Below are 12,517 nucleotides of genomic sequence, written 5' to 3'. Positions count from 1 at the left end.
GATGATTCAACTTCAAAAAACACTTCTCACCTCTTAGCATGTACTGTCTGTCCTCCATCCACGTGCTGAGGGCACTGTAGCCAGCAAACACCATGACAATGAAATAATTACAATTGATCATGGTGGCCCAGACATCGTGGGTTTACTCCCTGGCCTCTAATAGTCACCTCATCCACGTGCTGAGGGCACTGTAGCCAGCAAACACAATGACAATGACAATGAAATAATTACAATTGATCATGGCCCAGACATCGTGGGTTTACTCCCTGGCCTCTAACAGTCACCTCGCAGAGCTGATGTGAGGATGTGGAGATAAGAAGTGCCTGGGTAAAGGAAGACCTACTTTGCAGGAGTATGTGCAAGATGCAACAGAGGCACACGATTTTAAAAAAGGCAAGTTGGTCCTGAAAATGCATAGAGGTATTTTCCCCAATAGGAGCAGCTTAAATGCAAACAAAGGAAGAAATTTAAGTGATTTATCTTTTGTACTAAATTTCCAAACAACAACGTGACGTCCGGCACTGAGCATCACTCCCTAGACCTGTAACCGAGGGGAATGCTAGCTGGATAGAGAGGTCAACAGCGAAAAAACAGCATCCTCACTCCAGTGCTGGCCGCTTCTGGCCGTCCAGTGCTTCTCTGGGCGCGCTCCCTCCTTTTCTTCCCACGCCCGCCCAGTCCCAGCGCCAGAGGGAGGCTGCTCTCCGGCGACCCTTCCCTCGCCCCAGGCTCCCGCGTAAGACTGGACGGACTTGGGAAGGAAGCGGGCGTGGCTAGGAGAGGCGGGGCCGTGCCCCGGTGGGCGGGACGCTAGGGCGGGGCTATAGCCTAACTGCGCCGTCGAGGCGGCTGCCGGGTTTGGAGAGGAAGCGGGAGCGGCAGGGAGAGGCGGGGTCAGGCTGAGGAGTGGGCGGGGTCACGGGCGGGGCCATGCATGGGCCTCGTGCCTTCTTAGGCGGAGCCCGGGGCGAGGTAGGGAGAGGCGGGGCCGAGCCGAGTTGGGTGTCCATGGCCTAGTTGCGCCATTGAGGCTGCCGCCGGGTTTGGAAAGGAAGCGGGATTGGCAGGGAGAGGCGCAATCAGATTGAGGTGGGCGGGGCGCCATGAGTGGGCCTCATGCCGGCTTGGGTGGAGCCCGGGGGCTCGCTGGGAGAGGCGGGACCGAGCTGAAGTGGGTGTGGCGTGGGCGGGGAAGGGGGCGGAGCCGCGGCGGGGCGGGGTTCGCCGCTTCCTGGGGCCGAGCCCTGCTACTCGATCCGCCCGCCAGCTCTGGAGCGGCTCACCGGCCCGGGCGCGCGACGCTACGCCCTGGGAGAGGAGGACGAAACAACGCGGCGATGTTTCCGCGGGCACTCCTGGGGTCCGCCGCCCTCGCCGCTGCTGTCTTCGTGGGAGGCGCCGTGAGTTCGCCGCTGGTGGCTCCGGGTGAGTGCCCGGTCGGGCCCGGGGCGCCGGTGCTGAGCCGGGTCCCGGCAGCGCGAAAGGAAGCGAGGGGTCGGGACGGCAGCCCCGCGGCGCCCCGAGGTGCCCGCGTCTTGATACAGCCGCGGGATCCTGGCGCTGAGCAACTGGTTGTCCCGGGGCGGTCCCGGCAGGGCGCGGTGCGTGGCAATGGCTCCTGTCCCTCCCCTCCCGCCTTCCCTCCCCGGGCCTCCTCTGGGGACCTGTGTCCCCCCAGCCCTGAGCTGTGCGGGGCGTAGGCACCAGGCCTTCCTCGGGGGCGCTTTCTCCACGGCCGTGCGCCTCGGAACCCCGCGGACCCCTTTCCTGCCGCCCTTGTCCTCAAAGGCGCCTCGAGCCGAAGATCGTGACACAGAGCACCGGGTGCGCTGTCTGTGCCTCCCTCTCCCTTTAAAATACCTTAAAATATCCTAAAGCCTAGAGGACTATCTCTTTCCCAGTTTCTATTTATTGTAGTCGTTGATGGATTCTTGTAACCGGTCAAGGAGTCCACATTTCTTCCCATATATCCTGGATAAATCCGGCTCGACAAAACGGAAGGCGTGTTGATAAACTTAACATTTTTTCTTCTTTGTGTTGATTCCTGTCATCACGAAAGGAACCTTGTGTGGTCAGGGCAGGAAGCCACCAACAGAGATGCTAAGGTGTCATCAACAGTGAAGCAGCTTTTAATTGAAATCAATCTTAAGAGGAGGTGTAACTTTTATGGAAGTCCTATGTCCACTTTTGCTTTTGTAATTACAGACACTAGGGATTCCTCACCACCGCTTCCCTTCTTAATGGCCACCTAATCACAGCAGTTTTTTTCTTTTTTAAAAAATTTTTTTTTAAAAAAAAACTTACTTGGCCATTTGGGGTTACTACAGCCTGGAGTCTGACGTCAGCAAGCTCTTCCAAGCTTGACCTCAGGGGTGGGTATCTCCTCTTCAGGTCCAAATAATAAGCAACTGGAAGCCTTTTAGTAGTGACTGTCTCCTCCGTAAACATTCATAAACTCTTCCTCCTGAGAACATTTCAGTTGCTTACAACTTTTACACTGACTTAACACTTTGGCCTTTGCTTTTCCATAGAAACCAGAGCAGGTTAGGAAGGGAACGAGATGGATGGTAGGTATCCTGAGTCTTTTTAGCAGGCCCTTATTTCTGTTAGCCATCCACCCTGGATAGATGGCAGCTAGTGACATGTTTTATTGGATGGGACAATTTGTGTGGTTATTTTTCGTTTTTGATCCAGGGTCTCACTCTGTCACCCAGACTGGAGTGCAGTGGCACGATTTCGGCTCACTGCAACCTCCAGCTCTCTGGTTCAAGCGATTCTTCTGCCTCAGCCTCCCGAGCAGCTGGGATTACAGACATGTGCCACCACACCAGGCTAATTTTTGTATTTTTAGTAGAGACAGGATTTTGCCATGTTGGCCAGGCTGGTCTCGAACACCCAACCTCAGGTGATCCTCACACCTTGGCCTCCCAAAGTGGTGGGATTACAGGCATGAGCCACCGTGCCTGGCTGGTTCATTTTGATTTTCATCCTGTGTTTCATTGCTCGGACACACAGGTGCATAGTCAGGTTCCAGCTGATGTGAGGTTGGAGACATTCCTTAGGGTTAGAGTCAGTTGCTCCAGCATTTGGGGAAGAGCTCAATCTGGGAGTAAAATTGTTAAAAATTCAGCACATGATGCATGTAATAAGCCATCAGCAGGAGAAATCCATCCCTATAGTGGGTGTGTGTTTTGTTTGACTTCTGAGCAACACCCAGGTCTCAGGACTGGAATGTGAAAGATGAAAGCTCTCATCTAATTGGATGACAGCCTTTTTTTTTCTTTTTGATGAAAGTTAATGCGGAAGAAGAAACACGTGTCTAAAAAGGAACGGATGCAGAGCACAAATTTGCCAGTGTCTTGAGGCCTGTGTAAAGAGAAGATGTTCTGACCAGCTAACATCTGATCCTGTTGGAACTAAAGATGATGCTAATATTTGTACATGAGCATAGGGAAGTAGAGAGAAAGAAATGGGAAATAATGTTGAGTGCCTGCTGTGCGCTGGGCTTTGGGTTGAGTACTTACATGCATTTTAATTTTTTTGATTTTAAAATTAAAAATTTTTTTTTTTTTTTTTGAGACTGAGTCTCACTCTGTCTCCCAGGCTGGAGTGCAGTGGCATGATCTTGGCTCACTGCAACCTCCACCTCCAAGGTTCAAGTGATTCTCCTGCTTCAGCCTCCCAAGTAGCTGGGATTACAGGCGCCTGCCACCATGCCTGGCTAGTTTTTGTGTTTTTAGTAGAATCAGGGTTTTACCATGTTGGCTATGCTGGTCTCGAACTCCTGACCTCAAGTGATCTGTTCTCCTTGGTTTTTCAAAGTGCTAGGTTTACAGGCGTGGGCCACCGTGCCCAGCCTTCATATGCATTTTTCAACTCATTGCTCATAACCTTACGCACTATTTATTTCCAGTAACACAACGGAGGCAAGAGAGGTTAAACAGTTGGCTGAACATCACATAGGTACTGTGCCAGTCAGCATTCAATCAGAGAAGAAGAACCAGTAGGTGTCTTTGTATGTGTGTACCTTTATATATATCTTTATCTGGGATAATCCAGACTGCTTGATTCCAAAGTTCATTCTCTTTCCACTGTATCCCACTGCTCTGCAGAGAAAAAATAGAATATGAGTCAACCTCAGCAATCTCGCTGAGATTCCAAGATAGAGAGTTTAGAACATCATAAAATTGTAAGCATGTGGTTATTAGAAGTTGTTAAGTAGAGAAAAGAAGGACACAGAGCTTCATGCTGGGCAGTGGAAATGCCTTTTTCACTTCCTTCTTAGTAGAAGAATCTCGTTAAACTTGGCTCTTAGCAGCAGCGTTTGAAACTATATACCACGAGCGCTCAAAGGGATGATTTTCCACATCTTGGCTTATTTATGTCCTTAAGTTCTCTGATTACTCAACCTTTGGGCTTATTAGTTTCTCTCTCAGACAGTGGGCATGATCCTTCAGTAAGGAGTGGGTGGAAGAGGTCCTGGGGCTGATGAGATGAGAAATACATTGTCCTTGGGCTCTGGGCTTCCATCCAGCATTCTGACTCCTTTTTAGATGCTAAAGATAAGCTTTATTAAATTCTGGGTTATCCTGTAGCCAGGTAGCTGCGAAGCTGCACATCCACATAATACATAGTGTTTGGAAAGTTTAGAAAAAGCACACCTTGGAGCTTGGGATTCCATGTCTAAATTTAATTTCAAAAGGAAATGAAAAATTTGAGAAGTCTCTGTCAATTCCCTGCCCTGACCTCCTCCAAAAAAGGAAATGAAATGATTCTCTTTGGAAGTTTGAATAGTTGAATTTGAATGTGAGAGACCAAAGCCCCAAGTAAAGAAACAACAAATTTTATTGTTTCTTTAAAAATAATTCTTTGACCCTAATGTTTAAGTTTAATGACTTATTGGAACAATAGAGAAATGATTTAAAGCTGACAAAAAGAAAAAATTAAATTGTCATTGTATAAACTGTTAGGTTGAGTGGTTCCTAATAATTTAGGACACTTTAGTGGTTGCAAAGATTTGGTGTGCTGGTGAAAGCAGATATATCATTAATTCTGGTGTGCTTTATAAAAATAAATTAGAATTTGGTATTAGTACACTGTAGACACTTTACGCTTTTAGGAAAAATGAATTCAGTGTTTATTATTACCTGTTTTGTGGCAGGCGGTAGTCTAAGGACCCAAATCATTTCATTCTTACAATGAATTTCCTGTCAGTTATATACGCAATTTTATTTCTGTGTTTGTAGATGAGGAAATTGGGCCTTGAAGAAATTGAAAAATCACTCATGTGTAAGTTGGATTTTGGCATTGAGTCCGTTGAGTCAGATCTATTTGATTGTGAAGTCTGTGCTTACTATCACTAAACTATTTTTTTTGAGGAAGAAAATTCTTTTTATTCTAAGATGTTCATAAAGAATCACTAAGTTAACAAGGTCATGGCATGATACGGTAGAAGGAACACCAAGCCTTAAGTCAGGGCCTTAGACTTGAAGTCAAAAATCAGAGGGAGACCCTGACGCTGGGAGTGTGTGGTTCTGTCCACCTCCATTTCCTCACCTGTAAAATGGGCATTGTGCCAGTGCCTGTCTATTTGTCTTACCGACTGCTCTGTTTTACTGAGCTGTTGTCTGTGAAAGGTCTGGGTAAATGGCAGAGTGGCTTATATCTTTTATCCTGTGTATCTTTAAAAAATGATAGCTTTTTTTTCTCTAAAATGTGCATTAGGCTTGATTTATATTATGTCATTTAAACTGTGTAATAAATGTGTACCACATATATTAAACAGTTTTCATTCTGGAGATGGTGATAGCCTTGCAAGGATAGGGACAGTATAATTTAAAAAAAGCCCAGAGTGACACCTCAGATTAAGAGTTTACTACTGTTGCATGGGAGTTAAGTAGTCAAGCTGTCTTTACCCATTTTCCTTTAGTAAAATACAGTGCCTTAGGTATTTTTGGAAAATTTCCCCAAAGATTTAAAGTTTGTGGGAGGAAGGGGCAAGGATCACCCTTGATCCTATTACTCTAAGGCACTGGCCGTTGTTAGCATATTTCATTCTGGTGTTCTCTAAATGCATTTTTAACTTGGATAGGTTGATAATGCAATATAACTTTGTATCGTGACTTTTCACCTTATGTTGCACATAAATGTTTCTCCATTTCCCTACACACTCAAAAAATTGCTGCCTAATGTTCCGTTATATGGATTTGCTATATTTTACTTTACTGTGGACTTATTTGGGAGATTTCGTTTGCTAATTATTATTATTATTATTTTTTGAGACGGAGTTTCGCTCTTGTTACCCAGGATGGAGTGCAATGGCGTGATCTTGGCTCACCGCAACCTCTGCCTCCTGGGTTCAGGCAATTCTCCTGCCTCAGCCTCCTGAGTAGCTGGGATTACAGGCACACGCCACCATGCCCAGCTAATTTTTTGTATTTTTAGTAGATCTCTTGACCTCGTGATCCACCCGCCTCGGCCTCCCAAAGTGCTGGGATTACAGGCTTGAGCCACTGCTCCCGGCCCTGCTAATTATTTTTAGGTGAGTTTTAAAACTCATTGTCTCAGTGAACACATCTGTGCATGAAATTTTGCCTAAATATAAAAGGATTTCCACAGAAAATGGGTTCCTGAAAAGGCAGTTTGAGGGTCAAAGATGTTCACACTTTTGAGGCCATTTGATAACACCAGCGTTGATCTGAAGGTCAGCTCAGGTTACGTTCCACAGCAATAGTATAAAAGACTCCGGGAGGCTGAAGTTGGTGGATCACCTGAGGTCAGGAGTCCGAGACCAGCCTGGACAATCTGGTAAAACCCCTTCTCTACTAAAAAGAATAAAAAATTAGCCAGGTGTGGTGGCATGCGCCTGTGGTCCCAGCTACCCAGGAGGCTGAGGCAGGAGAATTGCTTGAACCCGAGAGGCAGAGGTTGCAGTGAGCCAGGATCACACCTCTGCACTGTAGTCTGGGCCACAGAGTGAGACTCTGTCTCAAAAAACAAAAAGGCTCAATTTCATATTCTTGTTATTTTCCCAGAAAAACATATTGCTAATTTGTTAGGCAAAAATTGGTACTTTGATTGTTTTAATTTGTACATTGTTGATAGCTATCAGATTGATTTTGTTTTCTTCTAGTTTTTGAGCCATTTGCATGTGTGTAATCCTTTATGGACAATTCTGAAACAGGAAAAGCTCTGAAAACATTCTTCTTGTAAGCTTTTGGTATACTCTGTAGGTCGTAAAACTTAGCTTGAACTAATGTGAGGTTTCTTTTTTCTTTTTTTTTTTTTTTTTTTTTGAGATAGATGGAGTCTCTCTTTGTCATCCAGGCTGGAGTACAGTGGCGCGATCTTGACTCACTACAACCTCCGCCTCCCGGGTTCAAGAGATTCTCCTGCCTCAGCCTCCTGACTAGCTGGGATTACAGGCATGCACCACCATGCCTGCCTGATTTTTGTATTTTTAGTAGAGATGGGCTTTCTCCATGTTGGCCAGGCTGATCTTAAACTCTTGACTTCATGTGATCCACCTGCCTAGGCCTCCCAAAGTGCTGGGATTTTAGGTGTGCGCTACTGCGCCTGGCCTAATGTGAGGTTCTATAGTATATATTATTCTTTCTTGACTATTTGTATGTTTTGCTGCAATAATATTAATGAATTTAATTTGAGTGTTACAGGATGTGTGCTAAATGCATTGCACTACCTTCTTAAAATCACAGGGTCTGAACTTAGAAGCACATCTGACCTCCAGGTTTTCAGATAAGGGATTAGGGTCCTCCATTTTCTCTTCTGTAATTCATCTGTTTGTGTCTGTTGGGAGGCAAATATAAATCTGCTCAAAGTAGCAAAATTTCCAATGGAGAAAATAAGTCCTTAAATGAGCGGCACTTCGGAAAAGCAGCACAACTTTGGTATTCTCGTGTAAAATCTAATAAAATAAGGATACCCGAAAAAACTAAGGTTTTGTTTATTTCAAGTGACTTTATTGATGGGTGCCAATTAGAACAGAAACTTGATGGCTAGATGGAGCGTTTGGGCCAAATTTCTCCTCTGCTTTCTTCTGCCAGTTACGAACACAGTTCTCTTTGTAAGAGAAACTGAATCTACCCAAGGGACTTTCTGGAGGATGGATGGGTAGAGGGGTTGGTCATCTTACCCTGAGGATCCTTTTGCCAAAGTTGTTGAACTCAGAGGACCTGGTTTTCCATTCCCACCTGCAATACCCCAAGGCGCCCGGCTTCTTGTCTTTACTCAGTGGCACTGTCCCAGGATCCCAAACAGAGAGAACTCTCCAGCCAGGTACCTCCCATTTACCCTACCAGTCGCCAACCCTACCGTATCCCCCTCTCCCATTGTGTTTGTACACTCTTGTGGATAACTGCATTCCAGCCACTAACAAAAATGCCTGTTGAATAGAGAGAGAAAAAATCTTTAAGTTACTTTCCTTATTGGTATTATAGAGAGAATATGGCTGAACTGCCTCACGGCATTGTTGTGTCAGTTACGTGAGATAAAACTAGCGAGTGCTTGGCACATAGTAAGTGCTGAAAAAGTGTATTATTGTCGCTTACTTGAAACCAAATACTAACCTGTCATAGCTGAAGGCTGAGAAAGTTCCTGTCCAGAAGTTTCCTTTTTGGGCCTCTGCCATTACTTGAGGGGTTTCCTGTCACCTGTTGCTCCTGAGCCCTGGGTGCTGGTGCTGGTTGTGTAAAGGGCAGAGGGGGCTTTGAGGAGGGGGTGGTGGGCAGCGCCGGAAGCTCCAGCGGGGAGGAGTAGGGTCCACTGGGCTTGGCAGAATTCTCTTGGCAAGCAGGGGATTTGTAGGGCAGAGCCATTAGCCACCAAAACTAGACAAAGAAGGAAGGAAAACATTCCCTTTATAAGGTCATATAGTCTGTGTTTTGTCCCTACCCAAATTTCATGTTGAGTGGTAATCCCCAGTATTGGAGGTGGGGCCTGGTGGGAGGGGATTGGATCGGGAGCGGGGGAGGGGAGGGTAGATTTCTCATGAATGGTTTAGCACCATCATAAGAAGTACTGTCCTCACAATAGTGAGTTCCCATGAGATCTGTTTGTTTAGAAGTGTGTGGTACCTCCCCCCGACTCTCTTGCTCCTGCTTTCGCCATGTCATGTGCCTGCCCCTCCTTTGCCTTCTGGCATGATTGGAAGCTTCCTGAGGCCTCCCCAGAAGCAGATGCCACTATACTTCCTGTACAGCCTGCAGAACCCTGAGCTCTTTTTACAAAATTACTCAGTCTCAGCTATTTCTTTTTTGGGAGCACAGGTTCTTGCTGTGTCACTCAGGCTACTGGAGTGCAATGGCTCAATCTCAGCCTCCCAGGTTCAAGTGATTCTCCTGCCTCAGCCTCCTGAGTAGCTGGAATTACAGGCGCCTGCCACCACTCCGAGCAAGCTTTTGTATTTTTTAGTAGAGACGGAGTTTCACCATGTTAGCCAGGCTAGTCTGGAATTCCTGACCTCAGGTGATCCACTCACCTCCGCCTCCCAAAGAGCTGGGATTACAGGTGTGAGCCACCATTCCCGGCCCCAGATATTTCTTTATAACAGTGCAAGAAGGGCCTGATACATAAGAGTAGAACATGACATTTTCTTTTGGAGGAACTCTGGAAGATTCACCAATTGGTTTATTCTTAGCTAGCTGATCCATAGGTGTAGTCACAAAATTGTGACTGTTTTTCTTCGGTATTTGATGTAATTGTCATACTGACATGCTTTGTGAGTATCCAGGGTCTGACTGCTCATTGTTCATCTTCTCATGGCTCTTTGGTGAATGTTTTGATGAAGGAGACTTTTAGGACGAGGAAGCAGAGTCCTGTAGTATTAGGGCTGGAAGGGGCCTTGACTGTGTCCTCTAAGCTTTCATTCAGCAGATGAGGAAACCGAGTTGGCAGAGCCAGGACTTACGTGAGTGTCTTTCCTCGTTCTGGGACACTTCCCATTCTGTTAGGCTGTCTGTGGAAGTGGATCCAGCCTTGCTGCCTATGGCAGGTTTCCTTGGTCTACATTTGCCCTCGATCCTCACGCTCAAAGGTCTGGTTTCCCAGCTCCTAGGATGTGGGATGAGGAAGACTGGGAAGAAGAACTTTGGCTAACTGATTCATGGGAGTGATTGTGTTGTTCTTAGTCATATTTTAGATTCAGAAGGGACTTTGATGGTCACCTTGTAATTAACACCCTCTCTCTGCAGATGGAGAAACTAGCCCAGAAAAGTTCAGTGGCCTGTGGCAGTCAGGAATGGCTGTCTCCCATAGCAGAGGAGTAGACCTTCAGGTTTGGTGAGGGAGGGACCATGTATATGTCTTGTTCACTATTGTAGGCTTGGATCCAAGCACAGGGACTGGAATAGAGTAAATATTTAAATATTTAAATGAAGGAAGGAAGCCAGAGCTAGAACTCAGGTGTTATGACTCTTGGCCCAAGGCTTTTTCTTTATAATAAAATGAAGAGTTACTGTTTTTCAATATTCACTCACAAATTTTAGATGTAAGCCTCCTCACAGCCCTTCTCCTGCACTGGGGAGAGGCCGTGTTGTCTCCCTGCCTCTATGGGCCAAACTGCTCCAAAGGCAGAAAAATCTGGTCATTAAGGAAAAGTGAATGATAACAAACAAGCAATACTACCAAGAATGATAATAACATACAAGCAATATTACTTTATCAGGTGAATATGGTGTGACATTGGTAGCATTTTCAATTCAAAGATTTTCAAAACCCAGATCTTCATGAAACTCTTCCCAAAGACAAAGTAAATTCAGTTGTTTCTACAATCAGTACTTGAAATGCACCTATTAATTGTATATTCAGTTGTTCAGTTGTTTCTACAACCAGTACTTCAGATGCATCTATTAATTTTATATGTATTGTATTCCTGATTTTATAATACTTCATACTATTCAAAGCCAATATTTCATGGCTTCCTTGATTTACTTATTTATCCAACAGATATTAACAAAGTGCCGTACAGTGTGCAAGGCATGGAGAATAAAGTGATGTGAACAAAATAGACTCAGCGCCTGCCTTTATGGAGCTAGTAGGTTATCAGGGAAGACAGTTAATTAAACAAGTGAAATGATGTGTCCTGAGTACCTTGTCAAGGAAAGTATGACACAGGGCCAGAGTACCTAACCTGGGGCTGGGGATGGGACATGCATGGAGAAACTAGACTCCAGTGCAGGTTGGTCATGCTTTCTGGAGGAAACGAAAGTGAAATTTACACTTGCAAAACCGAGGAGTTGGTCAGGTAGAAAGAACTAGTGGTCTCTGAAGAGAGGAGGTAGGATCAAGCAAAGCAACAGCAGTGGTTCCCAAACTTGGGTGTTCGGGATTCTAGCTGGAGGGCTCGTTGAAACAGATCCCTAAGCTCCACCCGAGAGTGGTGAGTCCATAGGACTGGGAAGAGTCTGGAGACTTGCTTTTCCTGTCACATTTCTAGATGCTGGCAGTATCAACTGTGAGCAGCAGAGTGAAGGAGATAAGACTCAGTGGAATCCCCTCCCCTCTTCTTGGGGCTGTACGTATCCTGTCCTCTGCCCATCCTTCTGACTGAGATCAAGGACATCACTGCCAGGAAACATTTCCTAGGTATTCTCACTTCCTTTATTGCCTCATGTGAATATACTGTCCACAAGTCTACGTCTACATGTTGTGTCCTTTCCACGTTATTCAGCTCTCAGTTATACTCAGTTGTTTCCACCATGTTTGTTTTGTCTATCTAGAGCTTCTGGAGCCAGCTGAGCATGTGAGATGTGTACACAATATTTGATTGCCTGATCAAATTTAATTCTTGCAACTACCATGAGGAGCAGGTTGCATATTATTCTCTGTTCTGTGGAGATCAGGAAACTGAGACTTACAGGGAATAACCAAGATGAAGAGAAGGGGAATTTCTTGCTCAAGTTAGAGGAGGGGAAGTCAGCCTGAGGTGTATGTTCATTGTTCTCAGATGCTCTTTGCATTATGTGAAATTTCAGGTATTCTGTGCCAGCATCACTAGAGGGAAAGTTTTATTTAATTTGTTTTTGAACTTTTTCACTATAGGTCCATCTTCTTCAAGAAGATACAAAGGCATCTTATAAATTGAATGTAGATTCTGTTTTTGGCAGGAAATGATTATCTTAGGAATTCTATAGAAATTGTCCACTTGCTTTTAGAGTAAATATTTGGAGGGGGTAATTCAATTTACATGTCATTAGGTTTAGAAATGTTTTTATAAAATTTTGGCGTGAGGGAGACAGTAAGGAAATATCAGTTTTAATTTCCTGAAAAGACACACATTGGACAATTAGCATTCCATTTGCAATCTTTGAGTGGCTAGATGGGTTTAGCTGAGTGGCTGAAGACTTATAAAGAGCCGGTACATAACACAATGACAAGACAGGTAGGGTTAAAAAGGGAAAAGAATTCCATTCTATACCAGTAATCTGCCAAGCCTTCTTTCCCCCTGCATAGGTGTAAACAGAATCTGGTTTTCTCAGCTTCCCGTAAGAGGTGGAAGTTT

General features: G+C 45.3%; 1 protein-coding gene across 1 annotated transcript in view; it reads left to right on the top strand.

Moving 5' to 3' along the window:
* Positions 1 to 1,230: 1,230 nt before the first annotated feature.
* RELL1 (RELT like 1) overlaps positions 1,231 to 12,517 on the top strand; it is a 72,212-nt gene continuing 60,925 nt past the window's right edge. The window contains exon 1 of the mRNA XM_003927507.4: positions 1,231 to 1,425. Coding sequence (XP_003927556.1) covers positions 1,338 to 1,425 — 88 coding nt within the window. The 5' untranslated portion in view covers positions 1,231 to 1,337. The remainder of the gene's footprint in view (positions 1,426 to 12,517) is intronic.

This window comes from Saimiri boliviensis, chromosome 3 (assembly GCF_048565385.1).
Source record: "Saimiri boliviensis isolate mSaiBol1 chromosome 3, mSaiBol1.pri, whole genome shotgun sequence".
Classification (NCBI taxonomy): Eukaryota; Metazoa; Chordata; class Mammalia; order Primates; family Cebidae; genus Saimiri; species Saimiri boliviensis.
This window is presented reverse-complemented; position numbering and strand designations above follow the sequence as displayed.